Here is a 20,771-nt window from a genome sequence, read left to right as displayed (position 1 = left end):
GGAGAATTTGATGTTTCCCCATTCAAAGAGATAGGAGCTGCACTCGCATGCCCGAGAGGCATTTCAAAGATGGCCGCCGAGTGACATGACTTGCCTTAAAGGAACTTTGGCAGTACCGACTTCAGGTCTGTGGTCAGCGTGGCAGAGCAGGTGGCACATAAACCTCTCAGAAATTAAGCATAGAGCGTTAGTTCTGGCAGGTCCCGTGAGTCATGCTTGCATCAGCTGACTCTCAGCTGATCACATCTACCTATAGGAATACGACACCTATCACGGCATTCCTATATATGCTCCATTCAGTATTATTCTGCAGCTTTTTTGCTTGCTCAGGAGCAAATTACCCTCCTCCATCCCCAACTCCTTTCGCCACAGTCAGGACTTGGCTTTCTGATATTCCTTGTTGAATCAGACTCCTTTCTCTTGAATAATGTGTTACACTTAAATATAATTAAGTACATTAATGATATCTGCTTGTTCTGTTCTGTTTACCCTAGGGGGGTTATTATTGCTGCTCTCCCTGCTCATTCATGACAGGCTGCATGGATGGGCAGGGAGTTTTTGCTCAGAACAGAACCATACCACCAAACCAAACTGTATGCTAAGTGTCCATCATTTTGACAATAGTGGTCCTGACAGAACTGAAAGCGGTGTCCTTAGCCCTAGTGGCTTTTCTGCCGCAGCTGTGACAATTTATCTGTGGTTTCATACGTAAACCGCCAAGGGCCAGAGCCCTTTTAAAGCAGGCTGTGAGTTTTCTATTATGGGTGGCTCTTCATCTACTCTCCATCAGAGCAGCACTTATCCCCGGTCTCCTAAACCGCGGAGCAAACATGCTGTTGAGGAAATGAATTTCTCATGGGGAGTAGAGGCTGCATCTTTGTTCGGTTCGGATGATTTGGTACCTCTTTCATGAGGGAGGAGGTGGATCTGTTCGCAACGAGTGAGAAAATACACTGCCTCTTGTTCTTTTCGCTGTTTAACTCCCTGCTGATGGGGGATACTCTGATGTCGTGCTGGCCGAGAGCCAGACTTTATGCCTCTGGTAAAGATTTGGCCTCTGGTGTTATGCAAAATCAAGGGACAGTGTCGGTGATCCTCAATGCCCCAAACTGGCTGGATCAACCTTGGTTTCCAGACCTAAGGGAGATGCTGGTGGCTCCTCCTTGGCAAATTCCTCTCAGGAGGGACCTGCTGTCTCAAGCAAGTGGCACGATGTGGAGCCTTCGTGTGTGGTTGCTTTAGGGGTCCTAGAGGAGCTAAGCAGCACCATACCTTCCCATGTGCTTGACACGCTCACTGAGTCTCCTGCACTTTCTACAAGGTGTCTGTGAGGGTCTTAATGGGGAGTGTTTGTGAAATGGTGCTGTGACAGAGATATCGACCCGATGAGCTGTCCCATGTCAGAAGTTTTGAATTTTCTGAAGCACAGATAACGGGAGTCTACCATCAATGCTAAAAGGTTTATGTGGTTCCGTCTCCCGGAGAGCGGGAACAAGACACTCTGAAGTTCACCGTTCAGTCTTAGATTCTGAGGCAATTGTCGCTCTCGCCGCATTATATACTGCTTACAGGCTTGTCAGTGTTTGTTTGCGATTTGCATGATTAGCCACATTTTGCTAGTTTATTAAGCTGGCATTATTCTATAAGGTTTCAGGATTTCCGAGAAGGAGAGGAGTTCCCACAGTGAATGTTTCGCAATGGGAACCAAGGTTACGTCCAATGCCTTTGTCCATATTAAGGATTTCCTGGAACATCATCAGTTCTATTACTTCTGTGATGAATAATAGTACTTCTCTCAAAAGAAATTTGAAGTAGACATGATAATCTATTTTTGTTTTGAAATTACATTTTGAATTGTAAATCACAAAATTGTGTGAATTTATTGTCAATTTCTTTTGTATTTATTTATATATTTCTGTATACTTTAACAATATACTGTTCAATTTAAAGTTTTTTGTTTGTTTTGTTTCTTCAATAAAAAAGCAATTTTTAATGTCATCCATTGTCATTTTGTGGCTTTTTTGTTTTTGTATTGGTTCAGGCACCAGTATCGTTTTAAAAGTATTGATTTGGCACAGGTATGATACCCAACCCTAATTACAATAATTAAAAGGCAAAAGCAGTATGCATTTATAACGTCACATTCAGCAAGTCATCCTAGATAGCGTTAGCTAATTACCATAACATTATTAGCCTATAGTGTGCTGTAACAACATCTGGTTAGCTCCACAGGTTTCTGCGCCCATGTCTTTGGTCTAATCTATACCCTTGACCTCTGTAAAGCCCCAAAAATTTGAAGTTTCTCAGCTCAGTCCTCCACAAGCCTAAGCCAAGAGGCATAAAAATTAAACTGCTGCCCGTAACATCTATTGTGGTGGGCATGAATTTACAAACCGAAAACGGAAACCCAACTTCTGTCACTACAGCAATGGTAGGTGATTTATAATGATAGAAATACCAAATATGATAAACCATGTAACTTACTGTGGTGTTGGGAGTACCAGTAATCTGGACTTCTATGACAAGTAGATGTGAATTTTGTATATTGCACAGCTTTGTCTGAAGTGGCAAATGAGGATTTGTTAGTTATTGATAGAATTGACAGGGACACCTATGAGCTACGTAGGCCACCAATAGATGTAATATGTCAGGAAAAGTATCCTCTTAGAAGTGGTTTGAGCCACCAGGTAAAACAGTGATACACATTAAAACTTGATACAGATTAAGACTGAATTATTATCATTTGCAGCCAGCCACAGTTTATTACAAAAGAAAAACATTCACAATATAACAAGAATTTGAAAGGTTAAAAATGGGATGTACATTTAATATAATAACTTGCGTGACAGGCAGAGAGAAATCATGGCCATGAATTAACTGCAGCATTTTGCTGTCCCTAGGCGGTTTCTTCAGCAACCTATGCCTGAATGCTGTGTCGCTGGAAATTAGACAACATACACACCACAAACCATATCTGATTTATATTTTCTAACATGTAATTAGGGATTCTACCAGACACTATCTTAAATTTTTTGACATTGGCTATTGCTCTTTCTACATGCACTTTGTGTTTGGCTATTTTTTTTGCTATCTGAACATCTGGGACTGACATGTGAAGATTTGCAAGCGGAGGAATGTTTAGTTGAAGGCCAAGCTCTTTCACATCTTTCTCAACGAGAAACCCCTTATCCACCATCAGCCCATCACCTCTCTTAAGGTGGCCACACTGAAGCAGACCTTTCAGTAGATCTTTGATTTCGCACCGTCTAAATAGCTCTTGGTCAGAAATTGATCCTGTGTATAGTGTAGATGCAAACATAATGGAGCCATGAGGATCACAGGCTATCAGAGACTTGAGTGTGTTAGTAGGCTTACGGTTAGAACAAGTCTGACTCTGTACTAACAGTGAGCTAGGTTTCTCTATCTTTATCTCTGTGCAATTAAGAATTGCAAAAGTTGTTGGAAACTCTGCTTTGTAGTCGTTGGGCATGTTTTCTGCAATGATGTCCCTGTGTGGCCAAACAGAGAGATTACCAAGCCTGTCATACATGAAGCCAATCCATGAACCGAATAAAGTCCTAACACTTTGCATATCAATCTGAAATTTGAAAGCTAGCTCTTCCAGGTCGAAGTTTTGTCTTAGTTTCATAAGTACAAGTAGAAATTGTTGACGTAAAGGCATATGGCGGATGTGGCTGTTCAGTTTATCACATGTCAAGGGGATGTGTGTTTGTGGGACTGTTTCATTCTCTGGAAGTGTGAAAAATCTGCACAGTTCGTTAAATTCATCGTAAGTGAACCCAGTGCAGTATTTGAAGTAGTTAGGGACACTGCTGTCATTTACGGTCTCTGGTGTTAGTGGGTAAAGAGCCTGATGAGTTCGTATTTTCTCCCTTAGCAAGTCATTTTCTTTTTCTTTTTGAGCAAGAAGAGTCTTCAGTCTTTGCAGTTCCACCCGTGTTTCTTCTATCTCGGGTTGGTCATCTGTGCACTCTGTAAACATAAGGAGGAAAAGATTAAAAGTAGTGTTTTATTAAGGACATAAACACAATGTAAAGAACTTACAAACATTGCAATATTTCTTTCCTTTTCTTGAGCGTTTGTGTAGCTCCCGTTATTGAACAACACTTGGCCAAGATCCTCCCTGTCAAACCCTACTGATGATTTTCCACTTTTCCCTTTGTCACCTTCTTTACAGTCCTAACAAAAGACCAAATGGAATCCTACAATGCAATGACGGTCTCAAAGTCTGAATCAGAGGCACTGGAGAAAGAACCCAGACAACAGAGCATCAACAACATCTGGCACTGTGTCCGCTCTCCTCGTCTTACTTCATCCTCTTTCAAGAGAGCATACTCCAGGAAAGCAGACTACGAGCAGCTTGCCATCAGCATGCTGAGGAAGAAGACAACACTACAAACCAAAGCAATGAAGAAAGGCCTGGAGCTTGAGCCAGTTGCTGCAGCCCAATATACAGAAATCACAGGAAACCAATTCTACATGCCCTTCATTAAGGTACATCTCCTGACAGGAAAGTCCTTCAGTATGGCTACAACAAAAGCTATGGACTTTTAGAAATAAAGTGCCCAGACCAATATAGCTCCACAGGTTGTCAATACCTCCAGAAGCACTGTGGTGACACCTACAGTCTCAAACATAACCATATGCACTATTACCAAGTTATAGGACAGATGGGGATGACTGGGATGCCATGGTGTGACTTTTTTGTGAGGTTTGTCAAACCCGAGAAAGCAGGGTAAGTCAAGCCCGTTTCTAAAAGAGAGGTAACTTATAATCAAGAGTCAGTTACCGTGGTAACTTACTCTGTGAACCTAACCTGGTCGGGAGCATGTTTTCTTCGGTAAACCCGGAGTTTCTTTCGGTCTCCTCCCCCTTTTTATAGTGTTAGCAAAGTTGAAATACCTTATTCATTCATTCACGCTGCAAAATTGCTTTACTTACTGAGTATTTTTGTCTTATTTCAAGTACAAATATCTAAAAATTCTTAATATGCATTTTATAGATGAAAAATGGTCTATATTTATTCTTGTTTCCTGGGGGATTTTCCTTTTAAGTGCATTTTACGTAAAACAAGTAAAATTGTCCGCCATAGGGTAAGAAAAATAATCTTAATGCAAACGGAAATAATAATATTTTTTAATTTCTTACCCCATTGGCAGATAATTTGCAAAATAAGAAAAATGCACTTTAAAACATCGGAGATGCAGAGCACATTATAAGTCCACTGTATGCAGATTTTAAGGAAAGTGTGCATCCCTCTCACTCTCATTCTGAGAATTTTTTTCTGGGCACAAATCCGTCAAAGAGGAGTTTCACAGGACTGTAAGTCAGTGGTGTAAAAATTGGTTTAAATGAGGCTGATTTGATAAATGACGTTCATTTGATAACATCTTGCTGCAACCTCTGAAAGTAACCCAATAATTAGAATTTCCTTCAGGATTTCCGGTGTGGTTGGATGCATTGATGACACACTCATTCCCATCATCGCACCTTCTGAAAATGAATCAGATTAGCCTACTGCATGGAATGGAAGGATGCCAGATGCAAGGGTAATACGAGATATATGCCGTAACCACCACCACAACTGTTAAATAAAACATCTTTATTCCCTACAAATACAAAAGCAACAGCTATTATTTTTCCTTTTGGATTTGAAAATTCTTCCAATACTTGACCATCTCCTCTTCATCTGTCAGTGGTGCTGGTGCAGGTTCTTCTCCCATTTTGGGAGCCTCTGCCTTCTTGCTGTCTACTGAGTACAAGTCAGTAGTTAATTTCATAACTCTAATTAAGAAATGTAACTGGTTGGATTAGAGAATATTTAATTATCCTATGTGAAAAGAGTGTTTTAGACTATGTGGAAAAAGCTGCAGCGCATTGAAATAGACACTGGATGATATTTAATGTCAAATGTCATTTAAAGTCATTTAGCCCACACCCATGCACCTTACATGCTTAAAGATTTACCTTGATTGAATTGTGTTTTTATACTTCATTTTTAGCTGCTGCCACGTTCTTGTTTCTTTTTTCTGTCTTTTTTCTTTCGGGTCATGGGATACCATTAAAATGAATATTAGTTCAATAATTTAGAGTTTTTACCTCTGATATCATAAAAGTTTTTAAGTTATTGACAGTTATTAAGAATTAAAGTTACGCATTGACAGAAGGACGCGCCCTGACGTCTTTTTGGCGGGAGCTGTTGCCACGGTGAATTGTAATTTCGGCGCTCCGCTGATCATGGCTTTTCATAGTTGTGGTGCACGCGCTTAACTCAGAGTCAACCTACTTTGAGTTGAGTAAACTAACTCAGTTCAGCTGTTCTGCAACCGAAAACTCAGAGTTTCCCATCTCAGAGTAAGTCAACTCTGAGTTCAAGTTTAAACCCAGAGTTGGCTGAACCTCCTTATTGAAACGGGCCCCAGGTGTGTTTGATTAGGGTTGGAGCTAAACTCTGCAGGACACCGGCCTTCCAGAACCAAGTTTGGTGACCCCTGAACTAGAGGGTTAATAAAGAAAAAGTTACATGAATCATGCTGTAGTTACATTTTCAAGTTGACTAGTTAAAAAAATAAATAAAAAATAATCGAGAATCGGTTAAACGTTCAGAGAAAGAACAACAAAAAAAAAATGCTTACATTTTTTGCCATATGTTTTTTTTTTTTTTCCCTACCAGCCCTGTGCAGTTAGAGAGTAGGGATGGGTGATACCACTTATTTTGTTTTTGCTACAATGCCGATACTTTTAATGGCCAGTATGGTTGATATATACAGGTGCTGGTCATATAATTAGAATATCATCAAAAAGTTGATTTATTTCACTAATTCCATTCAAAAAGTGAAACTTGTATATTATATTCATTCATTACACACAGACTGATATATTTCAAAAGTTTATTTCTTTTAATTGTGATGATTATAACTGACAACTAAGGAAAATCCCAAATTCATTATCTCAGAAAATTAGAATATTACTTAAGACCAATACAAAGAAAGGATTTTTAGAAATCTTGGCCAACTGAAAAGTATGAAAATGAAAAGTATGAGCATGTACAGCACTCAATACTTAGTTAGGGCTCCTTTTGCCTGAATTACTGCAGCAATGCGGCGTGGCATGGAGTCGATCAGTCTGTGGCACTGCTCAGGTGTTACGAGAGCCCAGGTTGCTCTGATAGTGGCCTTCATCTCATCTGCATTGTTGGGTCTGGCATATCGCATCTTCCTCTTCACAATACCCCATAGATTTTCTATGGGGTTAAGGTCAGGCGAGTTTGCTGGCCAATTAAGAACAGGGATACCATGGTCCTTAAACCAGATACTGGTTGCTTTGGCACTGTGTGCAGGTGCCAAGTCCTGTTGGAAAATGAAATCAGCATCTCCATAAAGCTTGTCAGCAGAAGGAAGCATGAAGTGCTCTAAAATTTCCTGGTAGATGGCTGCGTTGACTGTGGACTTCAGAAAACACAGTGGACCAACACCAGCAGATGACATGGCAGCCCAAATCATCACAGACTGTGGAAACTTCACACTGGACTTCAAGCAACATGGATTCTGTGCCTCTCCACTCTTCCTCCAGACTCTAGGACCTTGATTTCCAAATGAAATGCAAAATTTACTTTCATCTGGAAAGAGGACTTTGGACCACTGAGCAACAGTCCAGGTAAGACACCTCTGACGTTGTCTCTGCTTCAGAAGTGGCTTGGTAGCCCTTTTCCTGAAGACGTCTGAGCGTGGTGACTCTTGATGCACTGACTCCAGCTTCAGTTCACTCCTTGTGAAGCTCTCCCAAGTGTTTGAATCGGCTTTGCTTGACTGTATTCTCGAGCTTGCAGTCATCCCTGTTGCTTGTGCACCTTTTCCTACCCAAATTATTCTTTCAGTCAACTTTGCATTTAATATGCTTTGATACAGCACTCTGTAAACAGCCACACCTTTCAGTAATGACCCTCTGTGACTTACCCTGTTTGTGGAGGGCGTCAATGTTCATCTTCAAGTCAGCAGTCTTCTCCATTATTGTGGTTTCAAAGAACAAGAGATACCTGGAATTTGTACTGAAGGGATGGTCATTTATTGAAACTCAAATGTAAATATTCTAATATTTTGAGATACTGATTTTTGACTTTCATGAGCTGTAAGCTCTAATCATCAAAATTAAAAGAAATAAACATTTGAAATATATCAGTCTGTGTGTAATGAATGAATATAATATACAAGTTTCACTTTTTGAATGGAATTAGTGAAATAAATCAACTTTTTGATGATATTCTAATTATATGACCAGCACCTGTGGATACGAAAATTATTAAATTACTAAGAGTAAAATGGGTAATAATACCCACTTAACTTTATATTTGAAATGCATTTAAACATTCAATATGCCTTAATTGCAACTTATTGGGTTAGGTTTTTGTTTACACATGGTTAAAATATGTTTACTGTGAGCTTATGACTGCCAGTGACAGGCTGTTGCATGCATAAAATACAACCTTTTTATTCTGAGAGTGTAAGATTTAGCTTAACATTACAGAATAGAACATGATCAATATGAACTTTTAACGTTCAAATTTAAATAAATGTTCTGCACAAGCAAGGCTACAATTTCAATTTGTTTATCGTGAAATAACTCAAACATGTGGGTTTTTTTTTGTTTGTTTTTTTATGCGTTGTTCTGGGCTGCCGTTCCCAAATAAATCAATGCTTTCTTAAGATAGGCTACTTTTGGGAAATGCAGCTCTGTTTAAATGCACTGTCAGAAGTGAGTAAACACTCTCTGTGATTGATTAATTCTGCCTTGCAACATCTGCGTGTGTCCAGATGAGCAGGAAAATAGTTCCTTCCTACACAATTATTTGCTAACGTAGGTTATTTGTCCAATTTATTTATTTTTTTGTTAAATAAAATCACTGGTAAATAAAAACACCTTAGTATGGATACTTTTTATTTGAGTATCAATGCTTTTGATACTTGCATCAGTATCAATATATTGATACTTCAGGATCGATTTGCCCATCCCTATTAGAGAGGTCACTGAAACAAAAAACAAAACACATACCCATTTTAATGACCATAGTGCTCTCCTCTGTAGTGGTATCCTCCATTATTGATTCTGCTACCATCTCTTCTTTAATAACAATGGAAACGCCTTGTAGATCACACCTGTAAAAATGATATATACACATTTAATATTTTCCGGTTATATCCTCCTGGGACCCAGAAATAGACTTTTCTTTGTAGAGGACATTACATTTTAGTGAATTTCTCTGAGATCTTACATGTTACAGTTTTAAGTGTTGATATCCTGAAAAGAGCACATTCAGGGCTTTTCACAAATACTGTACCAAATGTTTGGAGGTTTGACTACGACCACACCCTCTTCTTAGTCTTTAGAAATGGCTGAAATTAATTAAAGGATTGATCAAACTCTTATGGAAATATATTATTTTGAAATTATCATTTAAATTTGACTTATTTTTTTAATTGTTTGTGATAAATCAGCATCTCAGGAAAATGTTAAGGGGTTTCAAATCAAAATATGACCTTCTGTTATATAACAATACATCAATTTCATACATGTCCACTGTAAAGGACACCAGGACTTAAAGCATGTTTATTACACATTTTGGGAGACAACAAATGAATAGGGATAGAAATTTATATTTCAATATTCCTATGAAATATTAGATATTATCATGAAAATCTGGTCAATTATTACATTAATATGCAAATTAGATGCAATGTATAGATAGATTGTATATAATGAGAATTACATTTTACACACACATATTACACAAAGCAAAATTATATATTCTGTTACATTTTTCATAACATAGTTGAGAACGTCTCAGGTTACATATGTAACCATGGTTCCCTGAGTAGGGAACGAGACACTGCGTCCTCTAGGGGTCGCTATGGGGAACAACGTCAGCGTGACCCGTATCTGAAGCATATATACAAAAACACCACATGTTGGCCGGCGACAGCCTATGACGTCACTACCGGCACGACCACAGTATAAAGGGGCGCCGGGAAAAACGTCATTCACTTCTTCGTCTGAAGCTTGCGTCCGAAGCATGGCACAGAGCCTAGAGGACGCAGTGTCTCGTTCCCTACTCAGGGAACCATGGTTACATATGTAACCTGAGACGTTCCCTTTCGAGGGAACTTTGAACTGCGTCCTCTAGGGGCCGCTATGGGGAACGGAATACCCACGCCACCATGCTGAGGGGAGTGCAAGCCAAGCACAAAAAGGCGAGCACTAAGTATCAACTCTACCCGGCTAAGGGAGTTGCCCCTGGGACGGTTCGACGGCTGTCAGTGACATTATCCCCTTCGGCCAAAAACCTGAGCTGCATACGCCAGAACTTACCTGTTAGGGGCCGGGCCTCCTGGCCCCAGGGTAGAGCTCAAAGGCTTGGAATCAGAAGCAGAGATTCCTTTAAGGGGATATGACCAAGCGCCTAGGATAGTAACTAGGTCTTGGCCTGTCACCCAGGGGCTACTGCTTGCTCTGCATGAGTTCGCTGAAGGAATTGCCTCAACAGATCCTTGGTAGAAACACCCTGTTCAAGTCAGTATCACTGGGGATACAAAGGTAGAGTGGGGCCCAAGGTGAAAACCGGGACCTGACCGACTCAAAGAAAGGGCACGAAGCCGCAGCGCGTAACCCATACCATACAGGATTTTAGAAAGATCGCAAAACACTTGGTGTGCTCTACTTAAACCCTAGCAGGGGAGACGCACACTCTAGGCAAGGGCTCAGGGAGATTGCTACTTAAAAACCCTCGGAAGGGGAGCAGTCCCTAAGCTAGCACATAGATATCCTCAGATAGCCATGCACCTTCTCAAACCAAAGAAACTGAAGTAAAAAGACCCGCAGGTCCTGGAACTGCAGTGTTGCCAGTGTGGAACACATAAATACCAGTAAATAGTAGAACTGGATCGTACTCACCCATCCATGGTTCCTGCGCATGAGATCAGTCCCGGAGGCGAAATCCGAAGAGTCGGGTCCGGACCATCAGTAAGGTAGTTTCTATGAAGCATAGAACTTAACCAAAACATCATAAGTCCAGCATAAAGACTGCAATGATTTTAAAGCACAGGTTTCTATCTTGGTCCCCACCCAACCTCGGTCAGGTGGAATAAAACAGTGGTTGCAGGGGAATTAGAGAGGAGAAGATAAGGGCAGATGTTTTTACGAGCCCCCCGAGGAAAGGGAGTAGATGTTCAATTCTTACTCTGGTCCGGACGAGAGCGTTGAGAACACTTCGTCTGGATCACCTCCCTCAGGTCTTGCCTACCTCCGTTTGCACCTCCCTCTAGCCCTACCCGCAGGCGGGGGAGGGGCACGAGTCGCGACACTAGCCTTCTGTGCCCATCTCTGATCCCCAGATGGAGATGGGCCAGGATCCCTGCGTTGTTCGGGCTCAGACCTGGACCTTCTTGGAATGAAGGTTTTGAAGGCCGCCGAGCGCGCCTTCGCCTCCCTGAATTTCTCGACCACCGTCTCGACGAAGCGACAGCCTGACCTGCTGCTGTGTATGCCCTGCCATTTAAGCGAGATGTTTCCTGAAGGGGCTTAGATGGCAAGGAGGGAGCCTTGAGAGAGAGGATGTCCCCACAGAGAGATAGCTGGCCAGCGTCTCTTCCACAGGGGGCATCCCCTCGTAGCCGTTTTCACGCATCCCCTCAATGTCAGCATAACTGGTATGCTGAAACCTATGAATGCGAGAGGAAAACGGCTTTTTCCATTCCCTCTCAACCTCTGCATGGAGATCAGGAAGAAATGGAAGGCTCACTCGAGCTGGGGGGCTACGGCCAGAAAGATAACGCTCATCGAGACGACCCCGCGGCGCCACCATCCTGGCACGCTTCCACGGCAAGTCAAGCCTCGCCGTGGCGCGTTCCATAACCTCCAACAGTTCGTCATACGCAGGGCAGGAGGATTGAGAGGACTCAGTCTCAACTTCTTCGCCCTCAGACATCTCCTGCTCTTCCTGGGCATAACCCAGCAGAGCACTAGCTGCTGGATCAGATGATGTCAGAGAGATCGCATCATCGTCATCCCGCGACTCACTCTCGTTCGCGGCCGACGAGCACGAGAGGGAAAGCCCCCTCTCTAACTCATGAGCCAGCTCCGCCTGCGAGCCCATCCTCCTCCGTGCCTCAGCAGCAGTGGGTCTCGAGCCGCGGAAGCAGACGGCTGTCCCTCCTTCCTCGAAAAGAGAGACAGACGAGAGCAGAGCTTTCTCACAGAAAAAAGCTCACAGTGCACGCAGATTGCCCCCTCGAGAACATCGCGTGCGTGCTCCTCGCCCAAACAAAAGACGCAAAGATCGTGCGTGTCATCAGGTGTCAAATAACGAGGACACGGATGCACACATCTCTTAAACGCCTTGCTAGTGCTTGCCATAGTAGAAAAATCGTTTCTTACCTGTAGAATACATGCTTCAAACAAAACAGTCACTGAAGACGAAGAAGAGAATGACGTTTTTTCCCGGCGCCCCTTTATACTGTGGTCGTGCCGGTAGTGATGTCATAGGCTGTCGCCGGCCAACATGTGGTGTTTTTGCATATATGCTTCAGATACGGGTCACGCTGACAGCGTTCCCTATAGCGACCCCTAGAGGACGCAGCTCGAAGTTCCCTCGAAAGGGAATCATCTTTACACAAACTTTGGTAAAAAAAATAAATAAATCCTGAAACCTAAAAATTTATTGATTTAAAAAAAAAAAAAGCCTATTCATGCCTTTTCTTAACAAAGGACATAGCATAACATAAATAAAATATAATTTTTCAAAATTGTTATTTTTCAATTGTTTCTTATGCTAAAATACAAAATTCACAAAACTTTTTTTTCTGGGTCCCAGGAGGATATGACAAGTAATGCCATTGTAATTTGTAATGTCCTACGTATAGAATAAAAATATTGCATTGTTATTATTTGCTTTTTCTTTATATAACACAAACACCTGATGTTTTCAGCATTGTCTGGTTTGCGGTCATCTCGTAGTCCTTCCCTTGGCAGCACAGACACTGTTCGCAGCTTACTACAGTCATCTATCAATGCTGGCAGAGGATCTGGGTGAGCGGGAGTCGGCCGGCCGTCAACGAAGTGCTGTAGATTAATGACAGAGGAAAGGACTTGAAGTCAGGAATAGAAGTCAAGAGGCGAAACTCTGAGGCTTTTTGGGTAACAGCCACTTGGTGGTGCTTCGGTAGTGCGGCCGCCATATGGAGTGAAAATAGCACAGATACACAGAAACAGACAGAATGACAACCAAAGACAAGTCAAAGTCGAATGAAAGAACACAACATTCGGCAATCCACTGCAAAAACTATCAGAAAATTATAAGTACACATTTGAGGTAGTTTTAGTCTACTTTGAGTATTTCAATTTCATGCAAATTTACACATGAACTATTACTATTATTAGTTACTATTACTCCACTAGGTCTGGAATATATATTGTACGTTTTAACCCCCTGGAACACACTACAAACATGATGATCTTATAGAACATGATGCACTGCGGTGTCCGACATAAATCATTTGGGAGACAGTGGCTGTGTTGTTTTTTTTGTTTACAGTCTTGCTTCAACGGACATTAATATAAGACAATACTGCAAAAACACACTGTCAAGCTGTTATACTCCTGTTATATTTGAGGAGTTCATTTGCAAAAACAGATAACTAATTTTTAAAAAGGTTTTAAAAATCATGTTTGTTTGTTTTTTCATCCTGTATTCCAATTAATATTGTTGTTTAGATTAAATAATAATAACTAAAAAAATACAGCTAACAAAATAAAACTAAATGTAAATAGCGTTAACTAATTAAATGAGACTTGTTATATAGCACTTGTGTATCATTGCTCTTTTGTTGATTTTGATTGCTTCCATTGTCCTCATTTGCAAGTCGCTTTGGATAAAAGCATCTGCTAAATGACAATGTAAAACACAATAAAAAACATGGGAGTTATCGGTTTTTACAAGTAAACTCTTCATTTATTGTCCAGCTTTTCTGATGCATGTCCTTAATTTAATTTCATATGTTGGAATTAATTCAGTGTTTATGCTAAAATAATTTCAACCGAAACTGACATGGTTTCTAGAGCAAAGGTTTTGTGGGGAAAAAAGCACAAAGTCTGTAAAATAAACTGTCACTCTGGTGACTGTACGTTATTCTGTTTTGTCATCATTCAGGTTGTATTTCAGCTTAAAATGTTTTCTTTTTTGTTTGTTTTTGTTTTGATTTTTAAACAAAACAGCTGATGTTGCCATAGCGACAGCAAGAAGCTAGTGGACTGCCTGGTCGCTTTCACTCAGAGGCTATGGTTGCTATGGAAAGTTCACTTCTTGTCAACATAACTTCTTTGATTACATCTCAAGTATCTTAAAAGGAAACTCATACAGCAGCACAGAAGGCAGAAATGTCAGGCAAAACTGCTCTTTAGGCTCGCTAATGTTTGGCTAACTGTTAGCTATCCTAGTACGTTAACCTTAAAGGGTTAGTTCGCCCATTTAAGACATGAAGTTGTATGCAATCCTTACCAGCACTATAGTGCATACACACTGACCCACCCTTTAGTCACCTCCCTGGTCAGAGTTCTGGCCGCTGGAAGTTTTTCAAGATGGTACTCCCGGTTAGTTTCCGGGGCCTCAAAACTGTGCGTTTTTACGTGAAAAAAGTATTTGCGTTTCAAAGCTTGAATAATTTACATCACAAAAAACACGCCTGACAAAATTCATACCTCAGTTTTAATCGGCACTATTTTCCTTCCATTTCTATCAATCCGCGCTGCTGTCAACGTCAACAGTGCGCATGTTCAGGGGTGTATTCCAGAAAGCAGGTTATGTGACATACCTGGGTATGTTTGAGGCTAAGCGAGCGGATAACCTCAGCTTTCGGTTCCAAAATCAGAGGTTACTTTCAGGGTATGCAAGTAACCATAGCAACTTGCTCTCTGAAGATAACCTGCTCAGGAGCAGGTTATGTTCCAGGGTTAGTTCACTTCAGCGCTATCAGAGCATGTATGATCTACTGACGAGCCTTCAGTGGGCATGACAGATAGCGCACAATATTATATATTATCACAATACAGAGTACTATATATATATAGTTGTATGCTATTTTAATGATAAAGCGCTAAAATAAGTAATAAATAAGGTTAGCCTATATATTGCTCTAATATGGTTATTATATTTTATTGGCATATATAACAGTTATCTGTATAAATTATAAAACACTATTATGAAAATGTAATGTTTAATTTATTATATTAGCCTATACATATATTTATTACATTTTATATTATCATCTCACACATGGATCGGCATTTTCTATAATGCATTTCTATAATAAAAATACATATCTGATATGACTTAATATATAATTAGCATCAAACAAACAATATAATTCTTATTCTCAAGGATTAAAGATTAAACGGAAAAAAAATAAAAATGATTGCAAAACCATCAATTAGGTGGCGATATGCACTAAGCATTAGGCCTACATGACCTTTGAACAAAAGAAGAAAGAAGCAGTATGGCGCGCTTATTCTTAGAGTCCGTTTCCATAGTGACTCGTCGATTCGTCGCTCTGTTGAGAATGTCTTGAGTCTTAATCAGGAACATACTCCGAGTTGAATGAACTTACTCCCGGACGTGTTTTTGGAACCACATACCTCGAGTAAGCAAGGTTTGGGGTTAATCAACCGAAAGTTCAGGGTTTATCTGACGGTAAGTTAACCATGCTTTCTGGAATACACCCCAGATCAGCTGTTGATAGCGCGACTCGCACACAACATGTCTGACTACGAAACTTCTGATGATGAAAGTAATTTTAGCACAATATCAGACGGAACAGATGATGATGAAAGTAATTTTAGCACAACGCCAAAGGGATACCTTTATGAACCGGAGTATACGTGATTTCCACTGGAGTCTAAACATCAGCTTGTTTACCGTACGTTACAGTTTAGACATTGGATCATAAAGTTAGTAAATAGAGCTTACCCGTGGTACTGGTACAGCAAAACTCTTTAAAATCATTTTTTTTCTTTTTCCTCCTTGGTTGGGGATGTAATCGTCTTCGCTGAAGTGAGCACTGCACACACGGAAATCCTTGATTCTCGATATTTTAGCTCCCGCAGAGTAGCCGATGGCAACCAGCCAAAGCTGTCTCGTAGCTATATCCGAAACTGGAAAACGATGGAATCTGAACGGTGATCCCGGCACATTCTTGTGGTCACAGCCTGGGAATTTACAAGTTCGCACCATTGTTCATTTTCTACTTTTTATGTCGTTGTCATTCGATTGTGTAAACACTAGCTGATCTGAACGTGCGCACTGTTGATGTTGACAGCAGCGCGGATTGATAGAAATGGAAAGAAAATAGTGCCGATTAAAACTGAGGTATGAATTTTGTCAGGCGTGTTTTTTGTGATGTAAATTATTCAAGCTTTGAAACGCAAATATTTTTTTCACGTAAAAACGCACAGTTTTGAGGCCCCGGAAACTAACCGGGAGTACCATCTTGAAAAACTTCCAGCGGCCAGAACTCTGACCAGGGAGGTGACTAAAGGGTGGGTCAGTGTGTATGCACTATAGTGCTGGTAAGGATTGCATACAACTTCATGTCTTAAATGGGCGAACTAACCCTTTAAGCTTTTAACGATACATTTCTCCGGTTATGACAACTTGTAAAACGTAGATAAATCAAGGATTGTGCTACAGAGTTAGAAAGGTACAGTATGTATAACGGTGTTACCTTTGAGCACACATAGATGTGTTTGGCTGTGGAATGGTTTCTCAGCTTGTCAGAGAGCTGCTGCTGAGGCCGTCCACACAAACTTATCCACTTCATACACTTCTCCAGATTCCTGGCAGGTTTAGGGAACGGGTGAAACTGTATGTTGCCCAGCCTTTCTGGGTACCTGCTGTCTGCGTTGCAAGCCACATACGTGCACCTTTTCACCATTTTAACAACCGACGTTAGTTTACTAGCCTAACGTGCTTGTTGTCGGACTGTTTTGTTTGTCGGATTAAATGGCGGACAGCAACAGCGGCGCATAATAACCGCGTGACGATTGGTCAGATCGCCTGTCAATCAAACTGCCAGCAGCAGCCTATCCGTGACCGCGCTACATTTAAAGCTACATTTACCTTGAGTTCATACACACAGCAATAAATAATATATACAGTAAATATAATTCTGCAATACTAATACTAAAGTAAATTTAAGTAAACGTTTTTCCAGCATGTTAACTTTATCGTCGAGCTTTTATCATAAATACATAATATCTGATCACTTTAACTCTAGTTACACAGAGAGAAAAAGATGAAAACGAAAGGTTTCCTGCTTTTATTTTCCACGTGAGCTTTTCACTTGAAAGTTTGGATCCAAACGCACGAGGGCAGCAGAGCATCAGTTACTGCTCTCATCACTGAGACCACAAAAAGCTCCAAAACTCAATTTTGTTTGAAATTAATTTTTACTGTTAATAGCAGTACCCGGTCAACAACACGCATATAAATAAATAAATCCATCCATACAAGCAGTACATCCAGAAATTAAATATGGCATTTCAGTGGACAGCGATATGTTCAGTCATGTCTGGCAAGTGACAAATATGTATTCAATATCATTAGGACACATAAAAATTACGATAATAATAAATTATCAATAAGCCTTTTGGAGATGGCAGATTTCATGGCAAACCAATTGTGTCAAACTCTGAGAGTGTACCATGGATCTACATATGAATTCAAAAGCTTGCTTGCTTGATTGTGAAGCTATTCAACCATTTTACTCTGATACCAAATTATAGTGCTTCTCACACTTAATAGTTAGCTGCTGAATAAATAATGAGATGGTGTGATATGTCATGTGTTGTTGTTCATCTGAGGTTTTAAAAGACTTTAAAAAGACAAATTTTAAGACTTGCCAAGGACCAGATCATTTATTTATTTTTTTATGTACTGATATGGGAAACATAGATTTCAATTGGATGTCCTTTCTTTTTCACATGACTATAAATATCTATACATATCTTACAAATATAAATCTACAAATACACACTTACACTTATATGCACAGATACACTTATATACATAAACATACATTTACACAGGCAAAACTCATAGTTAATAGTTAGTTAATAGTGAGAATTGGTCCAAAAACTAAAGTGTGACCTACACAAGCCTTACACTTAATAAATATAAATTGATTAATTTACACATACACATACAAATGTGCATACACTTGTGACTACATATGTACATACACTTTTGAAAATTACACACAAAAATATTATATACTTTTGCGAGTGAACACAAAAGCATTGAAATATACTTTTTCCTCCCATCACATTTAAGGTCTCCGTAGGTACATACTCAAATATTCATATGCCTAATCTGCCACTGTTGTGTGTTATATCTTTTCTAACTTATCAAATTTAAAGTACTGATGGTGAAACAACACTTTGCAAAGCACAGAGGATTTCCTCTCAACTTTATAACTGTTCATTACTCAAAGCTTTCCAACACCTTGCGCAATGCGGCCATCTGGTGGTTAAGAGGAGTATTAGGATTTAACAATTTCTACTTTCTTCAAAATGTATTCTCATTAAAGTGTCTATATAAAAAATGTACATATCTTAAAATCACTAAAACAAGTCAAGAAACTAATTAAAATTAGGTTGCAATTACTTTTTATTAATTAATTTATTATTCTGTAACAGCGGAAACAGGCTTCCATTCTATGTTGCTTATATATATATATATATATATATATATATATAGAAATAGAATGGAAGCCTGTTTCCACTACAGAATAATAAATAAAAAAAAATAGGTAATTGCGACTATATTTTACTACTACTGTTTTTGAAGGTATAAAGGGAATATAAAGATATAAACTCAGAATTCTGACTTTCTTGAAATTCTGGAAAAAAAAAAAAAAAATTCTCAGAATTCTCAGTTTATATTTTTTCCCCACCATGGAATTGAAAAGAAAATAGGTAACTGCAAATTTTTAGCTCACAATTAGAAAGACAAAAAAAAGATTTATATCTCTCAATTTGAACTTTTATTCTCATCAGAACTGAGTTCACAAATCTGCATTTATACACTTGCAATTGAAAAAAGTCTGAATTGTAAGATAAAAAGTTGCAATTAACTTCATTATTTTCACAAGCTTCCATAAACTTTGTCTCGACTTTTTACAGTTGTTATTAAGTATATATTATTTTCTGATAATGGAAAATCAACAGGATAGTTTCCGATCTAAGCTGGCCCAGCTAATTCCTCTGCTGCCTGAGATCTGAATGATGAGATTTCATAAGGTCAAATCCAACACCGTGTCTTGTCACAGCAGTTCCTGGACTGCATGTGGGTGGAGCAACAGGCCTGGAGGTGCTCTGATGTGAGGATCAGAAGGCTCAGCTGTCACTTCTGAGAGCCTAATGTCACTCTCACACCCCACTGGCTACAACTGAGTAAGCGAAGAGGTTAAATATAGCGCAGTGGAGCTGCACACAATCACTGATAGAGCAAGCATGTGCGGCGCTGCACCTCTTGTCCCTGGAATAGAATAACAGCTTCACTGTCCCTGCATGTGACTCATTGATTTTACAGCCCGCCTAACCACTCAGTCATGCTTTCTTTTACTTGTTGACTCTTGGTTTGAAGATCCTACAGAGGAAAGATCTTTGGATAATGGGTACCACTATCAGAAGAATCGTTCTGGAGTCTGTCTAACCATACAGGCTTTGGGACTGTGGGTGAGTGTTTCATTCATGTTTCATTCAAAGAGCAGCGTGTTCTTGTTCTACGGGACTCCACTTCACTCCACTTTATTAATCATTTACTAAAGATTGACACACGAGTGGCATACATAATATATTGTGCAGCCTGTACTTTCTCCTAGACAATTTTAACACTTATATATGCATGCGTGTCTTGAATTTGGAGAGTAGTAAATTGCAAAGTAAAACTATATACTGTATCACGTGACTAGTGCGTACCATTCACTTTAGAAGAAGTGCATTTCCAGGTGAAATATTTAAATTGCAGCATAAAAGTTATATATGTCATGTGACTTCATTGCATTAACTTGCTATCAAGTGCATTTCCAGTGGAAATAGTTTAAATGAACATCTCAACACCATTTGAGAAGTACACAATTCAAAAACTTGTAACAATTACTTTTTTTGTTTTTGGAAAGAAGTCTCTTGTGTTCACCAAATTTGCATTTATTTGATCAAAATGTAGTAAAACGGTATTATAAAATATTATTTGAAATTAAAATAAGTGTTTTCTATGTGAATATATTGTAAACTGTCATTTATTGGTGTGATCAGCATTGTTACTCCAGTCTTCTGTCACATGATCCTTCAGAAATCATTCTAATATGCTGATTTGCTGCTCAGTTATTATTAATTATTGTTGGTGCTAACTATTAATTTTGGTTTTTATTATCAATGTAGGAAACATTGCTGCTTAACATTCTTGTGGATCATTCTTTGAAGAAAAGAAAGTTCAAAAGATCAGAATCTATTAGAATTGTTTATTTTTTTACATTATAAATGTCTTTATTTTTAACAATTCAATGCAACCTTGCTGACTAAAACTATCAATTTCTTTCTTTTTTCATTCTTTTTTTTCTTAATCCAAACTTTTGAATGGTAACGTATCACGGTGAGTTTCCACAAAATTATGAGGCAGCAGAACTGTGTTCAACATTGATAATAATTAC

At 39.4% G+C, this 20,771-nt stretch overlaps 2 protein-coding genes across 5 annotated transcripts in view; one reads left to right on the top strand and one right to left on the bottom strand.

Moving 5' to 3' along the window:
• Nucleotides 1-2,727: 2,727 nt before the first annotated feature.
• Nucleotides 2,728-20,771, bottom strand: part of LOC131522822 (uncharacterized) — a 31,829-nt gene continuing 13,785 nt past the window's right edge. The window contains exons 1-4 of one of the 3 annotated variants that reach the window (XM_058748601.1): nt 16,031-16,368; nt 12,986-13,131; nt 9,070-9,173; nt 2,728-3,993 (exon numbers count right to left, since the gene is read on the bottom strand). In XM_058748601.1, the coding sequence (XP_058604584.1) occupies nt 2,918-3,993; nt 9,070-9,173; nt 12,986-13,131; nt 16,031-16,294 (1,590 nt within the window). In that variant the 5' untranslated portion in view covers nt 16,295-16,368 and the 3' untranslated portion in view covers nt 2,728-2,917. Of the gene's footprint in view, nt 3,994-9,069; nt 9,174-12,985; nt 13,132-16,030; nt 16,369-16,784; nt 17,109-20,771 lie in introns of those variants that run through there. The other 2 variants (XM_058748602.1, XM_058748600.1) reach the window with 2 other exon arrangements.
• The window catches only part of LOC131522821 (filamin-A-interacting protein 1), a 28,113-nt gene continuing 22,950 nt past the window's right edge, over nt 15,609-20,771 (top strand). The window contains exon 1 of one of the 2 annotated variants that reach the window (XM_058748597.1): nt 15,609-15,754. The gene's annotated coding sequence lies outside the window, so the exon portion shown is untranslated. Of the gene's footprint in view, nt 15,755-19,191; nt 19,798-20,771 lie in introns of those variants that run through there. The other variant, XM_058748596.1, reaches the window with a different exon arrangement.

Source organism: Onychostoma macrolepis, chromosome 17, assembly GCF_012432095.1.
Source record: "Onychostoma macrolepis isolate SWU-2019 chromosome 17, ASM1243209v1, whole genome shotgun sequence".
In the NCBI taxonomy this organism is placed as follows: domain Eukaryota; kingdom Metazoa; phylum Chordata; class Actinopteri; order Cypriniformes; family Cyprinidae; genus Onychostoma; species Onychostoma macrolepis.
This window is presented reverse-complemented; position numbering and strand designations above follow the sequence as displayed.